This window comes from Drosophila montana, unplaced genomic scaffold, assembly GCF_035044405.1.
Source record: "Drosophila montana isolate Dmon_TW-CO22-7 unplaced genomic scaffold, ASM3504440v1 contig_778_1, whole genome shotgun sequence".
Lineage (NCBI taxonomy): Eukaryota > Metazoa > Arthropoda > Insecta > Diptera > Drosophilidae > Drosophila > Drosophila montana.
Window position 1 is genome coordinate 171,039 of NW_026999074.1, and position 25,483 is coordinate 196,521.

At 41.7% G+C, this 25,483-nt stretch overlaps 3 protein-coding genes across 6 annotated transcripts; all 3 read right to left on the reverse strand.

Moving 5' to 3' along the window:
* Positions 1-5,029: 5,029 nt before the first annotated feature.
* Positions 5,030-5,706, reverse strand: E(spl)mgamma-HLH (Enhancer of split mgamma, helix-loop-helix). Its single transcript, XM_064698448.1, has one exon. The coding sequence runs from the start codon at positions 5,704-5,706 to the stop codon at positions 5,053-5,055; it is 654 nt and encodes a 217-aa protein (XP_064554518.1). The 3' UTR covers positions 5,030-5,052.
* A 2,695-nt stretch (positions 5,707-8,401) lies between these two features.
* E(spl)mdelta-HLH (Enhancer of split mdelta, helix-loop-helix) lies at positions 8,402-8,968 on the reverse strand. The gene has a single exon (XM_064698481.1). The coding sequence runs from the start codon at positions 8,966-8,968 to the stop codon at positions 8,402-8,404; it is 567 nt and encodes a 188-aa protein (XP_064554551.1).
* Positions 8,969-12,572: 3,604 nt separating this feature from the next.
* Positions 12,573-24,688, reverse strand: Nf1 (neurofibromin 1). 4 transcript variants are annotated; one of them, XM_064698405.1, is made up of 18 exons: positions 24,526-24,688; positions 23,956-24,099; positions 23,511-23,895; positions 23,314-23,455; positions 22,671-23,258; positions 22,286-22,607; positions 21,664-22,216; positions 21,060-21,597; positions 19,360-20,951; positions 18,698-19,304; positions 16,284-18,639; positions 15,970-16,227; positions 15,788-15,883; positions 15,221-15,310; positions 14,718-14,920; positions 14,473-14,659; positions 14,235-14,400; positions 12,573-12,708 (listed from the first exon to the last, which is right to left on the reverse strand). In XM_064698405.1, the coding sequence occupies exons 1-18, from the start codon at positions 24,583-24,585 to the stop codon at positions 12,701-12,703; spliced, it is 8,295 nt and encodes a 2,764-aa protein (XP_064554475.1). In that variant the 5' UTR covers positions 24,586-24,688; the 3' UTR covers positions 12,573-12,700. The 4 variants fall into 4 exon arrangements, with proteins under 4 accessions (XP_064554475.1, XP_064554473.1, XP_064554472.1 ...); XM_064698403.1 differs by lacking the exon at positions 12,573-12,708 and adding an exon at positions 13,046-14,028 and having other exon boundaries at positions 21,664-22,210; XM_064698402.1 differs by lacking the exon at positions 12,573-12,708 and adding an exon at positions 13,046-14,028.
* Between the last annotated feature and the right edge of the window lie 795 nt (positions 24,689-25,483).

Here is a 25,483-nt window from a genome sequence, read left to right on the forward strand (position 1 = left end):
GTTGGCCTCATTTAATGACGGTTCATACTCAGTTCTCCAATTCCGACTTCATTCAGCTTCGCCGCCGGCTATGACCGCGGGGCCTTTTGCGCCGGCGCTGCTGCGGCAATTAAATAATAAAAACAGCGTAGAGCAGCAAAAAAAAAACAACGTATATATATGTATATAGTAGAAAGATGTATGTGTGTATAAACCCAGCAACTAAATTCTAGGAAACTCAATTTATTACAAGTTTTCGAGTGTGAGAACCGCTCGACTCGCCTGTCAATGGTTCGCATTGTAGTTGTTGTTGTTGTTGTCGTAGCTTTGACAGCTTTAACTGCGCTTGACCGTTTGGCACATGCGCCGGGGCCGCCGGCTGGACGGGCGGACAGACCTCCAGACAGACATCGCAAATTAAGGTCCGCGACCGCGACCGGACCGGGCACTTAAAACTTCGTTATATATCGGTATTGGTATCGGTATATGAGCAATATCTATGTGTGTGCTTCTCTCTCTGTGGATGTGTGTGTGAGTGTGTGTGCGGTTTGGTTACGGAACTTCAAATTGAACGCTTTTGTGTCTGGTGTGGACAACTATGATGATGACTGCTACTCTCCGCTGATGCTGATTGCTGCTAATCTTTGCCAAATGTGATTAGTCACGTAACATTGGCACGGCGACCTGCACAGCTCTTTTATATCATTATTGTACACGCACACATACATACATATCTTTTATATTTTAGCGTTTTTTTTTTTTTTTCTTTGCGAATCAGCTACAAGTTTGAAGAATACGAAAATTGCAAGAGGACCATTAAAGAACTTGCCTTAGCTGATCATTTCGAAAAGTGCTGTCAGAAATTAGCAGGCTTATGATGATATTTTAATGACATAAGTGAAGATATCTTCTTAAGTATTGGAAGCTACAAAATTACCAAAAAGAAAAATCCAATCAAAAACAAGTAAAATTAAATATGGTTTGCAATGTTGTATTTCATAAACATATAAGCAGCCCAATTTACTAGAGAATCTCAGTTTGAGTCAAGTATATAATTTTTAACGTACTTTTTCAAATAAAATCCTTTATGAATGTGTAGTGAATAGGTAGCCGTCATTTTTATGCAAATATAATTTTTGTTAAAAAAAAAATACGTATTAAACTAAATTTGTTGGTATTATATATTTTTTTCTTAAAATTTTCAAGAAGCTTCTGATATAAGCTCAGACAAATAATTTTAATAAAAACGCATATTTATTTATATTATTAAATACATATTATGACTTTTCATTGGAAACCCTAATAAGATTCATATATTTTACAAGTAATTAATTGCCAAAAGAATATTTTAAGTTTGCTTAAAGTATTTATAAGCCATCATTAATATCTATTTTCATCTAGGGTACTACATATAATATTTCTGACACGTTTGCTTTTGTATTTCAAATAACTGGAAAAACTATCTACTCATTTACTTCGAAATATGAAGCTGGCAATGATGAGAATGATATTATTTTATGAAGGCCAATAACTAACGGTTCGATTGGAACGGCTTGACGGCTAACGGTTCGTAAGCGCTTTAAAGTAGCAAAAAAAAAAAATATATGTATATATGTATAAATGAAGAAGTACAGTACGGTGCGCACATCACGTGACCTCTGAGTGTTGGCCCCACACTAATTCCATTCCAATCCATTCACATTCACATTCACTCAAGCAACTGCAGTTGATGCTGTTGCTGCCGATGCTGCCCCGGGGCCAGGCAGTGCCACCTACTGCAGTCATAATACACACACGCCGCAAAATTTAATGCAGCCATATTAAAGTAAGCGCAAGACCACCACTTAATAAAAAATAAAATAAAAATAAAATCAAAAAAAATCAAATATAAAAACCGGCCAACCCAGCCGATGGAGCGGGCGCTGGCAATGGGCTGACCAAGGGGCCAGGCATCGTTGAGATGAGCAGCGGCTGTTTGGGTGGGGGAGGGGGGTTGGCGTGGGGCTGCCATGCAACAACTCGTGCCAGCATCTCTGGCACACAATCACACACACACACATACACGCACGCTCGCTAACACTGGCTCTGGGCAGGGCTCGTCCAGTGGCAACGTGCGCGTGTGCCAATGCAGTGTAACAACATCCCATATTAAAGATATTACAGAGTCAATAGCACACCATATAAGTGTGGCTCGGCCTGTGCCTCACACTGGCTAACTGTCTCTATCGCACACTCGAACTTTGTCTCGCTCTGACTCTGGCTCTGTCTCTGGCCATAAACAAAGTAAATTGAGTTCGTTCGACAAAACGCTGCGAGTCGCGAGTTGCGAGCTGCGGCTTCATCGCGCATGCGCCGCGCCACAGGCCGCCTTGCTGCCTGCCCCCCCCTACCCCTTTTGTATTCGGCTACGCTGTGGTCTTAACGATCGTGTGTCCACAGTCATTACAATGTTGGCCAATGCGACGACGTCAACTTTGCCGCACACTTACCGCTGCACGCTGCTTTTCTCTTTCAAGTCGCAGCAGCAGCAGCAGCTAGTCGCCTCCTCGCTCCTCGGTCGTGATCTTGCCCGTAAGTGGTCTTGTATCTTGAATTCAAAAATACGTACAACAGGGAGAGACACACAACCACACACACACACACACCCTGCACACACTTACACATAAAAAAGGGCAGGTGTGTCGATCGTGTGAGAACCACGTTCCAAACCATTTTCTCACGATCTTCGCTTCTGATATTTTTTGTACTGCGCTCCCTTCCTCACCCTGTGCCCGACCAGTCCCTCCGCCCGTCTATTTGTGTGTGCGTGTGCTGTGGCCCTTCAAGTGATTCGTATGCAGTTTGTGTATTGTAGATTTTTAATGACTCGGGCTTGCGTTCGAGCGGCGAGCGGCGAGCGTCGAGCGTCGAGCTCTTTGCCGATCTTTGAACGTTTCGGAGTTTTTGGATTGGGATACGGTTTCGGTTACGTTGCAACACATTCGTTCATCATTCATCGGGTTTACCTTTAAGATTAAGTATCTTTTGAAGCTGCTGCGTGCATTTCCTTTTGCCTTCGCCTTATGCTATATTCTGCTTATTGTCCATTGTCGTCTCTGGTTGTGCATCTTGTTGTCGTTGTTGTTGTTGATGTTGTTGTTGCTGTCATTGTTGTTGCTGTCGTTGTCATTGTTGTTGTTGCCATGCCACAATTATGCTGCCTAGGGATGGCCGAGGATCAACATTGAGTTGCGATTTTTTTTTTGTCCATATTGATCATATGCAAATTTGTATGAGCTACTCGACTGAGGATTCAATTGAGTTATACAAAAGGTTTTTGGGCTGTTTTTGAAGTTGTATTAGCTTTATAGGTGTCAGTAAGGCATAACTTATGTAAATTGTAAATATTACAGAATCTGATTTATAGAGTTCAAATAAAAGAGAGCCCACTTTGATATCTGATCTGTACAGTTAGACTTAATTGTAGACAGTTGAGACAAAATAAAATATAATTAAATATTTTTTAATTTAAGCCAACAATAAATTTGTTCAGATTAATTATAGTGATTTTTTATTATGTGAAATGTGATATATTTGTATGTATAAACTGAAATACCTTAACTTAAAATCTTAATTTATATTATTATTATTTATTGCTGAATTAAATGTTTAGTAAAAAGCCTTTTATACCTAAACTTTATAAATAAATTAATTATAAATTGGCTAAAAATTGTTCTTTGGTTAACCCGCATTATTTAAATCCCACTTGAAGGTAAATTTACTGCTCAGAAATCTTCAGTCCTAAGATTGTTAATGCTGATCAAGGCCACAATTTTGCATCCCCAGAGGTGCCCTCATAATTTTCATGTTGACTGGGCTATTTTATGTGGCTGTCTTTAACTTCATTGATTGTTAACAGCTCAGGCGTCGTGGCTACTGGTCTTGTTGGAGCAGCAAAAACAACAACAACAACAGCAGCGACAGCAACAGCAGCGACAGCGACAGCGGCAGCAGATAACCAAATGATGCGGGCCAGCCAAAAGTGATATCCTGTCAGGGTCCAAGCTGTAGATTGCCCTAGGGTAGAGCAATCATTTTACCTTTACCTGAATGTCAGACAGACAGCCCGAGCAATTATGTGTCTTGCCTTGACCATTGTGCACACGATTTTCTAGACGAGTGCCCAAAAAGGATGCTTAATGATTGGAGGTTGGCCGGAGGGTTGTACAACGATGACTCGATCCTTTTCTACTATTGTTTGGGCCGTTTTTCTTTTCAAGAAGATTTCGTTTTGGGCCTAAGGCTGAGCGACATTGTCGTAACTCGATTAGGCACGCCAAGAGATAAGTCTCTAATTTTTTATGTTGCCCGGTCTTATTGTGTGCACACGTGTTCAAGGGGTGCTCCTGGACCCTGGACCGTGGACGCGTCGGCAGACTCGTAACGGACATTGATTTTATTTTTCTACTATTTTCTTTTTAATTTATTTTTTTTTTAGTTTTCTTTTTGGTTTTTTTCTCGGCCTTGGCATTGTTTTCGCTTTCTATTGTTATGCGATTTTTGGTCGGCATTTGTAACAATAAGAAGAATCAGAAAATTACAACGAATTGACTCAGTTGGGCTCGAAAAAATTGTAGCAGCAGTTTAGGCTATGTCAGATCAGGGCATTTCCGCTACAACTCATATATGATAATATAAACATGTTTATACTTATATGTACATATTCCGGGAAACAGTTTGACCAATTGGATAGTCAAATGTTGCTTATTGATAAGCTGCTATTCCCATTAATTTCAGTCATATAACTGATCAGTTATTTCAGGGGTGAATACGAGCGATGAGTCAATAAAAGATGATATATGGGTATTTCGATTTTAGCTATATAATTTATTATTAAACTTAGTTATCACATGAACTGCGCCGCGGTTAAAGCTTTTTTTTTTGTTGTTGTTGTAAACTTAATGCTAAGTGGGCGTCAATGGGGCTTGGTTAACCCTTTGACTTGGAAGACATTTGCTATTCTAAACTCTCATTCTCATAGTCTCTCTCTCTCTTTTTCTCTCTCTCTCTCTCTGTCTGTCGCTCTCGCTGGTTCTACCAAGGCCGCCAGACATTCTCCTCATCCTCGCTGTCTGCCACCTCGTCCATTTTTGTGACATCAATGCTGAGATTGCTGGAGCAAGTGGTCAGGAGCGAGGCGCTGCCCAGATGTTCGCTGGCCACACTTGAGTTGGGGCTGCCGGCATAGCTGGAGATGGGCGAAATGGGCACAGAGTAGGCATCCCGGCTGGCAATGTGCACGGAGAGCGGCGCTGTCACTGGCAGCTCCTCTTTTACGGCGGGCTGCAGTTGATTCAGCCGCTGGCCCAGATGTGTCATTAACTGTGTGCCCAGGCTGACATTCATGCCGGGCAGCTGGGACAGCGAGCGGGACACCTCATTGACGGCGTGTATATAGCCGGAGCGGAAGCCCTCGGCAGGCGTAAGTGTGTCGGCGCCACCATTGGCGCGTTTGTGCTGGCGCTGTTGCTTCATCTTCTGCAGATGGGTGACGGTCAGCTCGAGTATGTCGGCCTTCTCCAGGCGTGTGACATGCTCGCCCTCCGATTCCAGCGTGGCGACCATCAGATCTTTTAGCTCATCCAGACACTTGTTGATGCGTGCGCGCCGCTTGCGCTCCAGCAGGGGCTTCATCACCTTGCGGTATTGGTACGTCTTGGACATTTCCGATATTTGCATTGAAGACATTTTGTAGGGTATTTAGTATTTGGTATTTTTGTTGCTTTGCTGAGCTGTTGCTGCTCTGACTGTGCAAGACGTTGTGTGTTCTTGCCTCGCCAGACCGCTGCCTTTTATAGCCAAGTGGCGAAAACAACCCCCATAATACCTCGTGCGCTTGGATCGGTCTCTGCTTTTGGTTCGGCTGTGCTGGCATTTCGGGCAGCGTGTGCTGGCATGAGGGTTGCTCACGGTTGCGACGACGACGTCGTCGACCCTTCCGCTGTTTCTTATTGTTCGCTCGATTTCTTATTGTTGCCCTCTGGTGGCACCCTTATCATCAGCGGGCACCAGGGAGCAGGATCACTGCCTTTGCAGGATCGTTGCCTTTGTGCGTGCGTGTGTGTGTGTGTGTGTGTGTGTTTGCTTATGTGTGTGCTTGGCAGTATCGTGGGAAACACTTTCCTCCTTGGTTTCTCACACCAATATTCTGAGGCTCACCTGCTCAATGGGCAACGAAGCGCAGCTCGAACCATGCTCCGCCTGGCCAGGCCATGGGAATTTTTGCAGTTTGTGCGTTTGTGAGTTTGTGGCGCAGCTGCCAATTCTAGATTTGTGTTATGATTTGCCTAAGAACATGGGCGAGCGAAAGGATAATGAACTGCACGCTTCTTGCCATCTCATTTGTGCCAACAGACGCTGGCCCGTTGGCGTGGGAACGACACGGCCTCAATGCCAGGAGCAGCAGCATTCTGCTGGGGCGTTTCGCTTAGGCGGAGCAGCAAAGAGCAGCACTTCCTGTTTGTGCATTGGTATTCCATTTCGGCTCGTCCTGCACTTGTTGGCCGGCTGTGTGCCAGTTATGATCCTGTGGGAACCTTGCTCGTGTGCGACGAGTGTGCTTAATGTGTGTTCCCGTTGCTTTTGCTTTTGCTCTAGCTCTGGCTCTGCCCCGATCCTGGCCCATGGGCACCTTTTGTAAGTAAGAGTCGAGGTCGGGCAGGGGCCAAGCGATGCTGTTCGATGCTTGTTGCTCGACTCTTGCTGCTCGTTACTCGCGTGTGGCGCACGGTGGACACACTTTCGACTTTTGACTGTAAGTCGTGCGCGTTCCAGGCTCTTGTAATTGGGCTGTGGATATTGGGTGTGAGCTGTGGATATTGGGTGAACATTTACATGCGCATGTGTATGGCGAGGGATCGATATGTGGGGTGGTGTTGGGTGAATGATTGCAAATGCATGTGACTTATTCAAAGCTATTCCGCGCCGTGAGTTGATTAAATGGTTCGATGAAGCACCATTTCAATTGAGACTTGGGCCATTAATTTAAGAACAATTTCACAACTACAATAAAGTCACTTGTTGAAAAAAGTAATGAAGAATTTCAATAATAATCATATTATTATATTATTAATACTTTTTTTTATTTAATAAAATATTAAAATGAACAGCATTAGCCTATTAATCCCACAATTATAAAATCACCCAAAAAATAACAACATCAAATTTATTCATCAAATCAATTAGGGGAGTATTAACAATTTATTTGTGAAAATATTATGTTAGATATAAGTCGATTTTATCCCTAATTTGTTATTGATTGTTCTTAATTATTTTTTAACTGCGAAAATATCTATGTATGTTCCAAATAGATCATGAAAAATAACTCTAAGACCATACTCATTATTATTTTTAAGATTTGTGTTAAACGCAGTTCTTGTACATTTTTATTTATTTAACTGAAAAAAGTCCTAAATTTTTTTTTTTTTACTGTCATTAAAGGATCAACTTCGATCGAACTTATATGAATAAATACTTATATTATAAACCGATCTGATAAATCGATTGAATGATTCCGCATTCAGGTTTCCCCAATTTTACGTTTCTTTAGAAGTCGGTTGGGGTGATTTCCAAGTCACGTGATGTAATTCTCAACCTGTATAAGCCCCGATCTTCGTATGACGGGATTTAGTAGAGAAAACTTGTACAATTTTTTTCGCATTGAACTTCTTGATTTAGGCCGTCATTTTATTTTAATAATACTTCTTTTTAATATGGTATACACAAATTTATGTATATTTTACTGAATTGAAGCTTTAATTTACATAAAATAATAATAGGTTTTATGGAAATTGTAAGTATCTAATGAATATAGGGAAAAATTTTGTTCTGATTTTTAAAAAATATGAAAAAAAACTGTATATCAAACATTTTTACAAAACTTGAATTATGCATATTTCTTCAACCGGTAGTACATTTTTGTACTTATATTTTTTTTTCCAATAATTAGTGAAAATCAAAATAATTTCATAATATATAAACTTGTTTTTTGGCATATACAATATATATTTATTAAAAGCATATAAATTAAAGATCAATAAAATGATTTGTTTCAAAATATCTATGAGTTATCATTTTACAGTTTAATCTAAGTGGAAGCTCAATGGGAAGCTCGGTGTGTATTCAAATCGATATAAATTATGTTTAAATATTTAAGTATTATTTGCTACTGGAGATCAGATACAAAAAAACGCACTTAAAAACTATCACAGGAACATCACATCATATAGGTATATAAGCTTGTCAAATAATAATCTAATAAACGGGGGCAAATGTTTACAATAAACCTTGGAAAACTCGATCAAAACTTATAAACTAGAACCAGATTAATAAAGCTCTCAATGTGCAAGTGTAATAAAGCTAAGGGACCGGCTTTGAGGATTGTTCACCAAGGTCGCCAAACATCCTCGCCCTTGTCTAGATTTTCTTGAGGTGATGTGGAGCGCTGTTGCTTGCCATTGGCCAGATTGACAGGTTCTGAGGCATCTTCACTGGGCACCGGGCTGCTCAGTTGTTGCTTCATATCCTTTAGCTGATGTCCAAGCTGCTTCATCAGATGCGTGCCAAACTTAAGATCTACACCGGGCACCGTGGAGAATATGTGGGAGACCTCATAGGCGGCCTGTGTGTAACCCGCGCGAAATTTGTCAAAGTTCAACTGATCCGCAGGTGGAGTAGTGGGTGTGGACATGGCTGGAGATGTGCCGGCACTGCCGCAGGCCAGACGTTGCTGCTGTTGCGTCTTCAGATAGTTCACTGTCAGCTCCAGTATATCAGCCTTCTCCAGCTTGTTGACCTGCTCTCCCTGCGCGTCCATTGTATCCACAATGAGATCTTTCAGCTCATCCAAGTAGAGATTCATGCGTGCACGTCGCTTTCGCTCCAGCAGCGGTTTGGTGACCTTGCGATAGTGCTGCGTCTTGGTCATAAATCTTTGACCCTCCACGGCCATATTACTACTTTGATTGATTGTGTGTGTGTGCGTGTGTTTGTTTTGATGTTGCAAGTAGCTTGTTAAATTTGGCCTGGCGAATGTTGAACGCTGCTGCGGAACGGACACTTGCTGCTGTTCACCGCACGGTAGTCGCTTGAGAAATGATCTTGCCGCAAGGTAAACTGATCCTTTTTGTAGCTGCAGCAGCGTCGGCGTCAGCGGCGCGTACACTTGCAAAATCCTCCCCTAACTGCTACCACGCAACGCTCAAAACGATCAGAGCGAAGCGCATCCGATCGGGAATGATGGCCCAAGACGAGCATCAATCGTGTCGTTGTGCGTAAGTGTGTGTGGCTCCGACGCTCTGCTTGTGGCAAGATGCCCTCAACGCTGCACGTGTGCAACATTTAAAAGTAATCTATTTTGCTTTCAGAACTATAAGATACCCTGTACATTAAACTAAACACTTTAAATGCAAATTTTAAAAAGATTTGATAGAATAATGCTGTCAATTATACATAGAAGAGTGTTATTTTTAATAAAGAATCTTCTAATAAATATAGTCAAATAAACAAATATTCATGTACATTTCATATAATGCCATATCTTCATTATCTATTTTATTATATTTATACATATATAAATATCTATACTATGGCTGAATTTGTTGATAAGGCTAAAGTGCAGATTTTCAAAAATTCCCTATGTATATACCCTTTTGATCAAAGAGCATAGACACTTGTGGCAAGTGAGCGGAAGCCATGTATCTACACTGAAAGAAATTGTTGACACATGTAGTGAAATTATATGTTGGTAAACAGTTTATTGGATTGGGTGGTTTTTTTTGTCCGTCGGGTAATTTTTGTCCGCTCACGTTCGTTTAATAGAGTAGGAATGGATATGGCCTGATTCATAAAGGCTTGAGAGTATATAATAGAACTGTATGTTAGGAGAGCTTTCACTGTAGGGCTGTATAGAAAAATTAAATTTGTTAAAAACGATAAGAATTGTATGTAAATATTAAACTATAATAAAAACAATAAAAACTTACAAGCAAGAAAACGTGAGGATATATTAAATTAAAGTAATTTTTTTCCAGCAAATAAAAATGATATAAAATTCTATTTATTTATCTAAATAGTTTTGGTGAATTTGAACTGTGTTCTAAAAATTACGACTAGTTATTTATTTTCGCTCAGTGCAGACGCCTTGGACTGATGCCAACAGCGCGTACGCTATGCCTCTGCCAGAGCGGCGCTCTCTTTTTCTCTCGTGCCATTGCCGTGCGCCTGCGCAACAGGAACAGAGCATGAGCCTGAGCCAGAGACAAAGGCCGAACCAGAGGAACCACCACCACCACGAACAGCACGACGAGCAGAAGCGGCACCAACTCGCACCACACGCACACGCACACGCACACGCACACACGAGCTGGCTGCGTGCAACATTTAACTCAAGAACGACTGCGACAGCGACATGACCTCGGCCTGGCTTTGTCTGTGCCTCGCACACTCTCTGGCAACCGTGCCCCATGCGTGCCATGCCCGTTCCCTTTAGCAACCCTCACTTGGGCCCCGGGCGGCAATCTCAACGATGGCGGCGGCATTGTTGGTTTTTCTGTTTGTTTCGTGGCTGTGTTTTTGCTCTCTTCCTTTTGGCGCGCTGTCTTCGCGTGTGTGTGTGTCACAGGCAGCAGGGCCAGATCGAGACCCAGACCTCATTTCCTCTTTGACGCGACATTGCGTTACACTTACGGACGGGAATGGGTCGCGCTTGCTCGCTTGCAACCACCGCAACCACTGCCACCCGTACCAGTTGCCAGTGCCAGGCGCTTGCCAGCCGGTGTGCCGTTGGCGGCGCATCGTGAGAAAGTTTACTTCAAGCATTCCCACAAGTATTGGGATTGTATTTTCGAGATTTTGGCCCGGTCAGCTGTGGCACTTGCTCCGTTTTGGCGCGTTTACAACCGGGATTGGCCCATCGACAAAATTCACCTGCTCGGCCAACGCACCGAGGGTGAGTGTGTGCCCCCGAGCCCGAGGGTCGTGTAATCGCATGCATGAAATCGAGAAGCTAACAAACACAACGACAACTGCATTTGATGATGAGGCTCTGATTCCGTTGCGTCGTGGGGGAGGTTTTCAATCTTGGCGCGCTATACAATGCACCAATGGATTGTCTGGCAAGTGCATATGGTATTTAGCTCTGGGGTTGATCTGTTGAAATCGCGAGAACGAGAATAAATATTTGCATATAAAAGAAAAAGGGCTGGAATGCTGATATGGATATGGAAAAAGATTAAAAAGGGATTTACTTATCCTTAATTTGGGTTTCTTAAAATATTTGCAGCTTCTTTTAAAATATATTTATAAAAAATATTTACTTTATTGTGGTGAATTCTGGGTAGAATTTATCTTTAAAATGTTCTAATAATTCGACTTTAATAAAACAATTTCTAGTTTTTTCCTTTAAACATTTTATTGAGAGTTAATTAATTTGCTCGATAAACTTGTACATTGATAGACTTGAAACTTGAATATTTAATATATATATCTTTAGTTAGCCGCATAGTTAGCCAAATTCTATTTCGTTCGATAGTTATGTAAGTTACAATATATACGTTTCGATTTTACATAAATACACATATAGCAACACATACATACATAGAGCACAAATACGATATACTTATATGCAAAGGTAACATTTCTCGGATTTGTTATACATAGTTTCCGGAAATAGTTACCTTTGATTAAAAATGTTTTAGTTGCAGTTGGTAATAATTAAAATTCTTGTGCAAGTATGCCTTATAAGAAAAGGAAGATAATGGACTAAATTGTTGCGATTAATTTTTTGTTGTTGTTACGAGGTACAAATGTATAAGGTATATAAATATTTCGATTTTCGTTCTTATAAACGTGTTGTATGCTAATTCTAAGTCTAATTAGCATTAAAAGCCGACTGGGGTTTGCTTAATATAAGAGGGAATTCGTTTTTTGGTGTTTACAATTTTATAAAGTAAATATAAAAAATAATTATGCTTGTGAAATAAATTAGGTAAAAGATTAAGTGGACATGAGCTTAAATAAAATATGAAAGCATAAAATAAATGCCGTTAATTACAATTTTTGTTGTTCGCATCGAGAGATTCACATATAATACAAAGTAATTAAAAGGCAGCTTAATCGCATGCCACTTTCCTAAAGCTTCTTATTGCTGTTGTTGTTGTTGTTGTTGTTGTAGTAGTTTTCGTTTTGATTGATCAACTCGGGTACAATTGGGACCCTTCCGACTGGGCCGTGGTCTTCTCAGGAACTGGTGTGAGTAGGTATGTGCTTATTTTTAAACTACATACATAAATATTTTAAAAAACTACATTGCATCGATAATTGTTTAAAAATTCTTGCCGCTTTTGTTTGTTCGTTATTCTTTGTGAAAATATATGTATATATATATATATATGTATTTGCTATATCATTATTTGTAATATTTATTCGTGGGGTTCCATGCGCCTCTGCCAGCTGTTTCGCCTTCCTCTATATACATACATTCAGTCCTTTTACATGTAACGTGTTTTATTAGTTTAATTTACGCATAACCGATCATTAACAATGAACATTCGTCCGAAACGCGTTTGTACATTTTGTGTTTTTTTTTTTTTTTGGTTTAGAAACATTGTTTAAACAGATTCAAAAAACGCATAGCTTTTGCGATTAGTGTGGTACGTCTCGTGCGTGGGTTTGTTGTTGTTATTCATGCAGCTGAAAATAAGACAGAAGAGGCATAAACATATAAATACATAAATTATGCAATAAACTAAAAAAATAATAAACAGAGTTAAGTGAATTATTAAGAGGGATATAAAAGCTAGAAATTTAAATTAGATCAAGTCTAACGATGCTGGGAAAAAATTCCCACGCATTTGGCAAACAAATTTATCGTGTATAAAAGTCTATTATCTAGTTGCTTAGATTTGTATTCTGTTTAAATAATCAAAATATGCTATGCAATTTATAAAAAGTATAAAATGTCGCTGTAACGTTGCTTTTTCTAGTCTAGTTTAAAGCTATTGAAAACTCAAATCTTACTGCAACTGAAATTTGTGTTTTTTTTTTTTTTTTTTTTTTTTTTAATATTTTGTTAGGCAATTTGTAAGCAGGTGATTATGGTTTATTTTTTGGTGCAACACTGTTGCAATTCGCATGCATATATTGTTGCATAAGCGTTAGGTACGTTTAATATTGAATATTTATATATAAATATATGTATATGTATTTGAACATGATTCGTAAATCCATTAGTTAAAAGTTTGTATGTATATAATAAAATATGGGCCAAGTTACTAAACTGGCGATTTTGTTAGCTTAACCGATTGGTAAGTATGTCAAATAGTTGTTAGTAACATCGGCCGATTTCTGTTTATTTATTAATATGTACGAAAAAATATGTAACAAACGTTTAAGCCAACTACACTACGATACAATAGAGCTAGATAATTTTAAGTCGCATATGTAATCGAAAAACGTTTTATAAATGCGTCAAGGTACTGATAAATATCGTAAATACAATTTTCAAATATTCAAACGTAAAATTTGCTAATACAATAAAGTGCATTTATGTATTTTGTTTTAATTTTCATGTTATTGCTTTTTGTTTTTTTTTTTTTGGGGACGGGGAAGAGGTATTGATAACAATTTGCATACTGATAAATATGTACTGCCCCCTATTTAGTACAATCGTTTGACTTTTTCAATTGTAAGGTACGATTTAATTTAGTAAGTAGCGCTTAGTTAACTTGATTAGATACTTGCACAATAGGTTGTATAGCACAAAATGTCTTGTATAAACATGATGTGTTTTGTTTTTTAACGATAATGAATTTGTTTAGGTGTGTGTATATATAATTTGCTAAGCTTGTTTAATTTATTTTATATATTTGTTTTTCAAATTAGTTGCAGTTTAATGTGATGGACTTTCGTTCAATCGATGTTTGGCGCGAGATTTGCTGTGTGAGGCGCGGCGCAGCGAGGTGACGCTGCCGGAGCAGTTATCATAAAAGTCTAATGATTCCGATGAGAATGCTATATATTTTAACGTAATGTTGTGTTTGCATATAGAAAAAGTAAATAGAGAACATATTTATAAGGTTTAATCAAAATTCGAGTATACCAAAAATATCATCTCAAATCTGTGGTTATAATAATGCGCTAGGCTAAAAGCAAGTTTAACAATTTATGCAGCTAATTTGAGCATTAACAAAAATTCTATTATATTCTTCACAATTTACCTTTATCTGTGGGTGAGCCAAGCGTTAGGCTGCTCAGGCTGGAGCTGAGGTTGTATGGACGAGGTGAAGGTGGTACGGGTGCTGATTCATCGCCAGGCAAACAAGTCTCCACCATGGCTTCCAAGCAGTTAACAAACAACTCTGAAGATTCGCCCATCATGTTGTACTGCAAAGGCAAAAAAAGAAGAAAAAAGAACATTTAACTAGTTGATAATTGGATAAAATTTACGAAACTTACCTTGGTAAAGGGCCCAGCGAAACGCCAGAGTCCGCCAAATCCGCAGCTTTGCAGGAAATGTAGTTGCTGCTGGGAGGGATCCTCGCTGGCCAACATGTTCTGTATGATGCTCTGCACGGAATTCAATACAACTTGATCGTGTGATACGGATAGTATGTTATTAATTTTCTGATCCAAAAGCGAATGACTGCGGGCAAGAAATTATATATTAAAAAGTTTCAATTAAAATTGCAAAAATAACTTACATAACGGGAAAGACTTTTGGAAAGACGACGGAACCCTCAGCCAAATACTGATAGAGCACGCGGGTTTCGTTCTCATCTGAGGAGTACTTGACGAGAGTTGCCAGAACAGTTAACACCAGCGCTTGTATGGATAGATCGGGCAGCACCTCCGGATCGAGTAAAACATTCGATTCATTTGAGACAGAAGAACGTGAGCCGCGTTCCTGTTGGGGTGTGGAAAAGTTTGTTAGATACATGTATAAATTTGAAATACAAATCAGCTAATAAGGGACATGAAGATATTTGAAAATTTGCATTTACTGTGAAAATGTTGAACTAGTTAAAAGAAAAGAACAAATAGAAGTGTACAATTAAATTAGTTTCTAATGGAATTGATGGGGCTTTGAGCGAACAGGCAGTGTCAAGCAGGAAAATTATATTTTACTTCGAGTATTTTATAACTGGGGTTCTGGGGTGTATTCGCTAAGATTCTAGTTAAAGTGAGAGTTTTTTTTAGTCAATACCTGACGTTCTTCGATGCCGCTCGCATTATTCGGATCCTTGGTGGTTGGTACCGAAAATGAGCGTTGAGTTTTGAATAAAACTCGCGCATTCTACGATCATAAAGTTGTTTTTGTTTTCGTTGTTAACCAAATTAAGCGTAAATCAAATGACATGTTCATGCGTAGTAGTAGTGGCAATTACGAGTAGTTTATGTAGGTATATATAAGTATGTTGATGAGAGTTACAAGCACCAATTAGATGGAAGAGTCAGCAGGCATATAAAGTAGTATATTTGAGTATATACGAGTTACGTTGTGATATATGTATGTTACGGGTTTTTTTATTATTTATTTTTAAATAAACATAAAAAGAGATAAGAAAAAGTCATTGAACGATTAATAAGTTATGCAAATGCTGATCTCGAATAGAGTTGATAATAGGCGGGATGTTTACATAATAATTATCTCAATATAACACGAGAATAGCCAAAAGTTACTATAGCAAAAGGTTATAACAACTTTTGTGCAACGATTTTTTCGAATAGGATACACACGAAAATTAAATTGGACTTTGCCTAATTAGCTTACTTGTAGGGTAGGAACTTTATGATGACGCGCAAACTGCAGAGCTGACTGATCCAGTATATCCCAGCTTTTTTGACGTCGCGACAACGGTTGCCCGATCTGAAATATGAAGAGTAAAAAAACATAAGTACATTCTCAGAACACATCATAATAATAGATCAATCTATATTCTTATATGCACTTACAGTCTGCACACCATTGGGTAGTTCGCCATTTTCCATGCTGCCGCCGCTTAGATCAGCGGGCCAGCGTGGCAGCGCATGTTTCACATGACAGCGGGAACGCACCTCCTCGGAGACAGCCACGAGCGCTGTTAAATAGGCAACGCTGTCCGGCGTCACCTCGAATTTGTCGCGATGCAGCGGCTTGGCTATAATACCCAGCAGCATGGTCAGCACACGTGATGTACGTGACACTGTGGTTGGCGTGGGATGACGAAAGCCCTAAAATGATATGAATATTTAAGACTATACCCATTTTTAAAATATAAGCGACTCACCTTAATTAAATGTCCGACCAGAGCAAAGTGGAAATTGCTGCGAAAAGACAAGCCTACAGCATGATCCAGTTGTTTGAAGTGCCACTCGAGCTTCTCGCGCGTTTTCATCATAACCTCGGCTATGGTTTCCTTCTTATCGAAGCAGCCCTGCGACTTGAGCGTATGCAGATTCTGTTCGAGCAGCGCCAGACCAGCGCCATAAAGCGTAATCTCGTCCAGCTGCAGGACAGAGATGGCCACCCAAAAGAGTGCACGATGTATGGGCGACTCTGGGCGCAGTAGAGGCTGAATGCGTGTGAGGCACATGACCAAGGCCTCAATCAGTATTAAATCGTTGAAAGACTCAAGCGCTTTGACTAGTATGCGCAGCAGTTGCTTAACCTCATGATCCGTTACGCTCTTGCTAATGCAGCCATAGACAATAAGAGCACGTGGTTGCAGTGCTGGATTGTAGCAAAAGGCAAAGCTACGCGCCAAAGAGGTCCAGGTATGCAGCCACTCGCAGTCGGGCACGTCCCGCATACAGGCCTCCATGATTTCCAGAAGAGCATCTGTGATGACCTCTAGCGAGGGCAGCGACAGGCGCTCACGATCCGCAGGCAGCGGTTGAGTGACGCGTTCATTGCCCAGCCACTTGTCCGTAGGGTGGCGACAACTGGAGCGGAAGGCTGTGACAGCCGCCGACTTAACCTTGCTAATTCCGAAGAGCAGATAGAATTTGGGCAGCGAGAATTCATCAAGTGACAGACGCAGCACACGCTGAGCTTCCTCTCCAAACGAAGGATTTGTGCACGTGCACAGTGAGTGTATAATATTTATGACCAGTCCATGGGTGGAAGCGCGCATGGACAGCGAGCCCGAGCAGACCAGAAACGTGATGGTATGGAAGAGATACGGAACCGAGGTGGCTACATCCAGGCAATTATTAAAGGATAACATAAGCAGATAGCGTCCCAGTATGGCAATGTCATCCCACATCATGTGCTGTTCAAGAAATTGTGTAGGATTCGTGCACGACTTGTCCATCACGCGGCACATGCGCGTGATAACCTTCTTCGACACCAATTGGACATTAGCTGAGGCTAAGGCCACAGCAGTATCAGCCATAATCTCCACCTGCGGCGAGCCCAGGCCATAGGTAATCGACTTGTGCAAAAAGTTATCCAACACCATATCAATGAGCTCAGGTATTTGCCCAATGGAGCCCCAGATTTTGGCCTGCACCGAGGGATACATTTCCTTTTGATCAATTGTCAAGCAGATTAGCTTGTCTAGAATCTGTGAGACTTTTAGCTTCTTGGCGTCGTCATTGGACTTGCAAAACTTGGTCAGATTCTTCAACCAGGGCGTCATGTACTCCAAGCACAAATGCTTTAACTCAATGGTGCTACGCTGGAAACCCTGTATGGATTCTTCGAGAAACTCCAGCGTCAGATGTGGCTCATTGGTGGCCAACTTCTCGCTGACGGACTTAATGAAGATAGTGTTATTCGAGGGTATGCAGAGACCTTGAGTCTCTAGCAACTGGCCCTCAATCTTTAGATCAAAGGTGGCGGTCAGCGCGCATAGCAAATTGTAAGCAGCTGTGCGCAGATTGGGATCACAGGAGCCCAGATTTAATAGAGCCATGTTGAGAAGCGTGCCGGGCACATCCTTGGGTCGTATCTTCTGATGCACTGTGACCGAATCCGGCTGGCTAAGTTCCCAGCGATTGCGTATGTGTATAATAGCCTGGACAATATTGTCGCAGTCGTTGTGAATGAAGCTCAGCTGGCCGCTTTCATTGGTTATGGACAGGGTGAACTGGTTGTCATCCACCAGACAAACCTCCTCAATCTCAGAGGCGTAATAAACATCATTGAGCAGCACTGAATGCGCCAGGACCTTCGTTTTCTCGGCGGATGTAATCTGCAGCGCCGTGGGGCCCACTTTGATGGCCACTTTCGTGTCCTTGTGACTTAGCTTCAGGGCATTGCTAAACACTTTCAGATCTTCGTCTAACGAGAGCGTTGCTCCAGGCAGCTTCTGCTGTTCGGCATCAATAAAATCGCTAAGCTTGTTGGGCGACTCAAGGAACAATAATTTGCGGTTGCCCTTAAGCGGTGCCAGGATGCGATCATGGAACTTTGTATACTCGCGCACCCACGAATTGCAATTATAAATGTAGACCGCATGCACATTATCATAAGCCACAGTGGGCAGCACATAGAACCACTTTTGCAAGAACTCGGTGCGGAAGCGATTATCGGAACAGGTGTGCGTAAAGTCAATAACCACCTCAAAGGGCGAGTGACAGAAGGGCTTTAGCGTGAGTATGACATGGTAGATCAGCAGATCTCCATTGGTTTCACCAATTCTGCAAGGTTAACAATATTAATAAATATTTATCATTATAGAGACGGATGCGCACTCACTTGTATCGTCTGGCTATGTAGTAAAACACAGGATAGCCCGACTTGCTGGTGCCCGCTTGATAAAATATGTTCATGGACTTGAGCGTTTTAAACTCCTCCTTTTCGTGCATTTGATGCTTAACCATAATTTCTTCGAAATTTGTAGACGACATATCAATTGAGCTCCAGCGTGCATATGAGCTGAACATCATGTGTGAGTCGACGGGCTTATGCTCTGGTGGACCCAAATAGGCCAATAGCGTGGCCATCTTATCAAAGGGCCGCCTGCCAACGGCCTTGTGATCACGACTACTAGACAAATAGTCGCCTATCTTCTCCTGGTGTGTCCACAACAAACGATGCAGCGCCAATACATTGGCATCCGAAATAAAACTCATGCTGTGTGACGTCTGGTCGACGGTCTCACAATCCGAGGCGATTTGTATAAAGAAGCGTCTTCCGGCCTCGAAATGATCGCGCAGAAAATCGTTGAAACAGAGCATGTGCTGCTCTTTGGAGAATTCCACATGGTTGGCAATGTTCTGCAGTATTTTGGACATAAGCATAAGACCACGCTTCGCCGAACTGGGCACCTGTTTGCCCACAATGCCCAGCTCCTGCGGGGAGACTGTAAAGGAGCAAAAGATGACAACTTTGAAAGTGAAGTTAAAGCCACGACTCACCTATTGCTGGATTGATAAAGCGCAGGAAGATGACGGTTCCTACGGCGCCAATATTGTTTTGCAGCAGATTTGGAAATCGTTTGCTCAGCACCTGGTATAGACAATGGCACATTGAGCGTAGCTGCGGCGGAAACCGATCCGAAGAGTTGATAATAGCATCGAATACTTTTTGAGTCAGAGCAATCAAATTATTGCGGTGCTCTTCAATATCATCAGTAGGCTCTAGACGCGCTGGATCCACCTCAAAGCAGGTCTCCTCCTCATCATCCAGCAACGGACGAATGAGCGGCTCCAGTAGCATTTGCAGATAACTAGCGCCATAAATCTTAAAGCAAAATGCCATAATTTTGCTGCCCAACGAATTGCCACGGAAAAGCGTCTGCATGCAGTCTGAGACCTCGACCTCGCGGTAAAACATGTTCCACAGCAGCGGCGAGAGCAAATGCTTGGCATCGAAGAGGGTGACCAGCACACGAGCAAGTTCATCCATTTGCGCGGTGGTCACCACATTGGCCAGCGCCATGGCGATGGGTAGCTCGCCCTTGTCACTGATCATGGTCACTAGCTGGACGAGTTGCTCGAATCGGTCTGCTAGGACCGTCTCGGCTAGTGTGTCAAATTCTGTGCCTTGTTGTAGAATCTGAGTCAGCACCTCCATGAAAGCAGCGCGTGTTTGCAAATCCGGATTATAGCCCAGGTCAATGGAGTGCATTAATCCAGAGTCAATATTGGCGCCCAATAGATTAGACATTGCTTGTATGGTGGCATTCCTAAGAGCGGTCAGTTTGCCGGCTGCCATACGTGGCCGTGGCGGCAGCAGTGGCGTATTGTTAGGCTCTTTTTCTGCCTCGGAGCTGTCGATGCAGTCATTTAGAAGATTCATAAACAGCGTAAAATATTTCAAGAACAATGCACTCTTAGCATCCATAAGATCTCCACGATCTGACTCCTCAGGCTGCAGTGGGAGACCACGCAGCAGGGCAGCCACTGCTTCCATGCAAGCCTGATCGAGATCACGAAAAATCAGTGAAGTGCTGGTTAACAGAGAAGCATCCACCGAGCTGGGTGGCGCTATTTGATGCGAGGTGCCCATTACCCAATCCGTTAGATATTCAACAAGCTTATTGCGGAACTTCATCTCTTGACGAAAGGCTAAATCATCGCGCCGCTTCATCATGACTTCCACCAGTTGGCAAAGCTTCGTTTTGATGCGTATGGCATAGACATTCATATCCAGGTGACGCACATAGCGCACAATTCCCAACATCATGCCCTCAATGCTAGTGACGCCCAAATGCTCCGACGGCGACGGCTGTTCATTATTGGGATCCTTGCTAGCTTTGGGATCCAATATGGATTTCATGATGAAAATTGTATGCTCAATGAACTGTGTGTTTATATCTGTAACATTCACATTGACCTGGCCCTGTTGATCAAAGAACTTCTCTACTATGGCTCTGATCTGATCAAAGAGTATGGGATACAGCTGTGTGGACATTTCTTCACCCACTAGCTCCTTGACATGCTTTTGTATATTCAGGCCAATCTTCTCATTGCTGCACACTAGCAGACGCAGCAGTTGTCCAATAAATCTGCAATGAAAATAATTTAATATACATGTTTAATAAAAGGCATGCTCTTGCAAACAATTGTATGTTAAGTAACTGTTAGTAAATAATTTAGTTATAATTTATACGTACTGTGTTACCGCACAATAGCTGACATCCTGTGGCGGTGCTGGCGGTATGGCGGACAAAGAGACTGTGCTGGGATGAGCCGAGCCATGACCAGAGCTTGTCGAACTGGAATACAGTGAGGCCTGCGCCAGTGATGCCACCGATGCGTTGTTCTGCGATTGTTGCACTAAAATCTGACGACTGCTATTGCGTTTCTGCAGGCAAACACCGCCCAAAGCCAGGAGGAACCAGGTCATGTTGGCCCACTCGTTGATTTGCTCCTCCAGATCATGTTCGGAGCTCTGGTGGCTGGCGCGACGCTTGCCCATGCCACGATGGAATATTTCCGCTTGTGCGTCCTCGGTCTTTAATTTAGGATAAGTCTGCAGAACCTTACTAAGCACCTCCCAGTTGCGAAAGGTTTCCTCCCATGCGGGCTGGACTCCGTGCACACAGTGCTCGATCTTGCGCAACAACGTCATAATGCGCTTCTGCAGCATCAAGCGGCTCGGCACACTGCCATGGCTGTTCTCAAAGAAGCAAATGCGCGTGTCCGTGGCAGCTAAAATATATATATTTTTTTTTAGATAAACATTCGTTTGCAATCAAGAAATACCATATAGCTCACATGAAGAGAGCTGCGCCAGTTCTTGGTAGATGTGATAGTTGGGCATGATGAAGCCCACGGTTAACTCATCAGAGCTGCAGCAGATCTCCGCCTCCTCGCAAAGCAAACCAAAACAAGATAGCGATGTTAGGACCGCATCTAAGTCCACGCTCCACAAATACATAAAGAAGACCACCTCCATTTTGATGTGCGCTTGCTTGCATATGGCAATCTGGCTGCCGACGTGCGCATAGTCCTTGTGCCTCTGCAGAAATGTGTTGCGGCAGATGAGTATTTCACGCAGCCACTTAAGCACATCCGTATAGTTGGCTATCTGATGTTGTATGAGTTTCTGGGAGATGGAGAACAGCACCTGCGAGCTGACATCCCAGAATGTGTTGATTGGTGCCTCGGGATTCCAGACTTCAATTTTCTCAGGCGCATGCAGCGCTAGCAAAGCTTCCATGGCTTCCTGTGCCACATCCGGCAATGTCGTTTGATGTACCAGGCTCACCAGGCCATTTATAAGCTCTAGCGTTGAGCTTTGCACCTCATGCGCTACTTTTCCCTGCGTCTGGAAAAAAGGGTGATTGTAACTTAGTTTATGCTCTTCACACATTCATCGACTTTAGTATTAATTTACATTTAAAAGCAGAGTGGGATCAGCGTGTATGAGCCGCACGAGTAGCAACAAGAGCATCTTGTGTGCTGGTCCCTCCTCGGAACGTGTCAGACCCTTTTGCGTGTCTTTAGACTTGAGTGTTAAGGAAGTTATGTACCGCAGCGGAGTGTGTGCTATGTAGCCTTGCGTGGCTTTATTTAAGGTATCTGTGAAGAGAGCTCGCAGCTCAGCGGAACGATAGTGCACGACATCGGTCTGTGGCCACCAGGGCAGACGCGGCTGGTTGACTATGCGAAAGGGATTCTTGTTCTGTAGCCGAAAATCCACATAAATGTGAGCCAGACTGAAATTTTAAATATTTATGTTTAAATAATTGTATGTTGTTTATATTTTAGTGTTTTCTCACCGCAAGAGAGAGCATACAATAACAAAATGATATGCCTGTGGTGAGGACAGATTCAAGCAGACCTTCAGAGCCTCGATGTTGTGTGGACTGATGCGAAAACATGATACCCAGCAGTCAATCATTAGCTCAATGTCGGCATAATTGTAGCCTTGACCACGAGAGAAGGGTTTTATGGGGTTGAAGAGCAGCGCCTTGAGATCGTTGATAAAATATTGTACCAATTTAAAGACCACATTGTTGGAGTCATTGATATTGATGTATGTGGATGCTTTGCAGAGTTTTACGCAAGCTATGGCCGAAGATTCGGTCACCTGCTTCGATGGCGAATGCGGACCCAAACCACGCTTGATGCTCTCAATGAATTGCCTGGCCGAGAAATCTTTGTCACGTGAAGTGGATTGACTGGACTTTGAGGGCACCTTTTCCTTTTCTTTCTCCTTCTCCGACTGCTGCAGTTCATTAACAGTGGCCTCCAGGCTGGAAGGATTCAATATGAGCAACAGCATTTGCAGTGGCCAAACCAAAGTTTTGCTCTTCTTATTTTCCGATTTGAAGTATTCTACAAAATCCAGCAGTGGCTCCCAGCAGCTGAAATACAGATTGTTTCGTCATAAAATGTGGCAATTAATTTTTAGGCATTTACGTTGATATGTCGCGATTTGTTCCACGCTGCAGGTCCTGAAATTCCTGCGGGTGATACTCAATCCAGTTCCAAATGGCTTTCTCCAGCGAGTAGAGCAAAATGAGCGGCGGTGCACGCTTTGAGCGAAACTTGGTTATTGTTTCTACAAAGAACTAGAAATTAATAACCAATTGAGCGTACTTGAAGTGGTTTTTTACCCTGCAACAGCTTGGTCAGTTTGATCATGTCCATGTCAATGTGCTGTATCAATTCAATATCGTTGTAGTCGGGATTTTCCTCGGAGCACGATGTCAGCTCCTGTATTCGTGCCGAGATTCGATTAAATACGGCCGAGAAATGGTTCTGCGACAGTGCAAACAGCACCTTGGACGCAAGCGCCTTTAATTGAGCTGCATTGGGATTGTTGTCGCTTTGTACGTCCACAAACTGTGAAATTTCGCGCAGCAACAACTTCACATTCATGGCCTCCTCAAAGCGTGCCGTATCCTTGGTTTGGTTGGTAAGACAGCGCTCCAGCGTGGTCAATATGATGACCAGAGATTCAAAGTAGCAGCGTTCCGGCTCATAACGGTTTTGCAGCGCCTGAAAATTCATATAATTAGCTATTATTACCATATATTTATATTTATTTGAGTTACTTACAGCCTCGTTGACGCGTTGCAGCATCTTGGTCAAGCCGGAGATGACCAGAGAGAAACGATAGCGCGAGATGTGTATAAGGCATGCCACCAACTGGTCCTGGCTCATGCGCGCTTGTGTGCCATAGGCTCCAATTTTGTTTGGCAACTGCATATAAAACACATTTCATTGATTATTTTAGTATATGCACGAGCAAAGTGCTGAGCAACTGCGTCGCAGCGTTTGCAACAACCCGAATTTAATTACTTATACATAGTTTTAATTATTTTGTTTTAAATTAAATTAATTAGATTTAACATCTTATTGCTGAAATATTTGTCATATGTTTACATATGTATATATATAAGTATGTGTATTTGATTAAGTGCGCCGACAAGGGTATGTACGCTTCTAGCTGTCATTCAAAACACAGCTCGACAGTTCATTCATAAAGCTTCGCCGGCCCTACTGCCGCCCATAGCCCCCTTTACACCCACACTCACACCAAAACAACATCAGCAGCAGGTACATTTTTTTTCACTTTGCTTGAGAGCATCACAACGCAACATATTGAAAATGCTGTAAAACGTTTACCTGATCTTCGAATCTTGCCAGTAGACCAGACGCCCATTCTCCAGGCTTTTGGGTAGCCATATTGGGTTTGTTTAAGAAATTCTAAACTTTTTTCACTGCATTTTTTAATTTTAAAAACGACGAAGTTTTGCAATATAGAGCTGTCAAAACGTTGGCTGAGGTTGCAATGAAAGAGAGCAGCGAGTGTGTAAGGAACGAATGGGAAAAAAGGTTGCGCAAAAAAGTGAATCCACTTATTCTCTTTGTGTATGATGCGATATTATTTAACTGCAGTATGAACATGTACCAATTATCAAAAAATTTTAATTGTAACGGAATTACATGATTAAGTTTTATAAGTATTTTGATGATAATATTAAGAGGAACTTTCAGGTATGTGACGTCAAACTTTTTCGTATTTAAGTGCGGAATAGGAGACCTTCGCATAATATTCTCATGCCTATGATTGGCGTTGATAGATATCGATACTTTTGTGTTGGAGGGAATTGCTTTCTTTGAATTTAAATCTAGTATTCGAGTCAAACAAGAATCCAAAATTTTATTTTCGCAGTGCCATTTTTTAAGAAATTATCTATTTTAAAATATACGCTCATTACAATTAGCTATTACTTGCTTATTAAATGCAACAAATTACAATAATAATATTCGATATATTAATTATCGATTTACTGCTTATGAAATTAGTGCTGCCAAACATAGAAATTAAGAACGAACAGTGCTGTCAAGCAAGAAAAGTGCTGCCCAGTCCGTATAATGTTAGGTTACAAAGCGAACGTTAAAGTTGAAATTGTTAGGAACAGCAAGAATTTTTTGCTGGCCGATTTTAATTTACATAAAAATAATCCGATTTGTTGTTGTAAGTATTGGTAGTTGTAGTTTATTTAATGTTTATTTTTATGCATAACAAATTTGTATTTTTCTTTAAGTTTATTGAATTTGTCTGGTAGTGTATGTTACT

Coding starts and splice junctions, on each gene's coding strand:
- Nf1 (XM_064698402.1), bottom strand. CDS start 24,585: ATGGCTACCCAAAAGCCTGGAGAATGGGCGTCTGGTCTACTGGCAAGA. Junction 23,456..23,510: donor ACTGACCAAGCTGTTGCAGG/GTAAAAAACCAC, acceptor AGTTCTTTGTAG/AAACAATAACCAAGTTTCGC. Junction 19,305..19,359: donor CTTTATCAATCCAGCAATAG/GTGAGTCGTGGC, acceptor GCTCCTTTACAG/TCTCCCCGCAGGAGCTGGGC.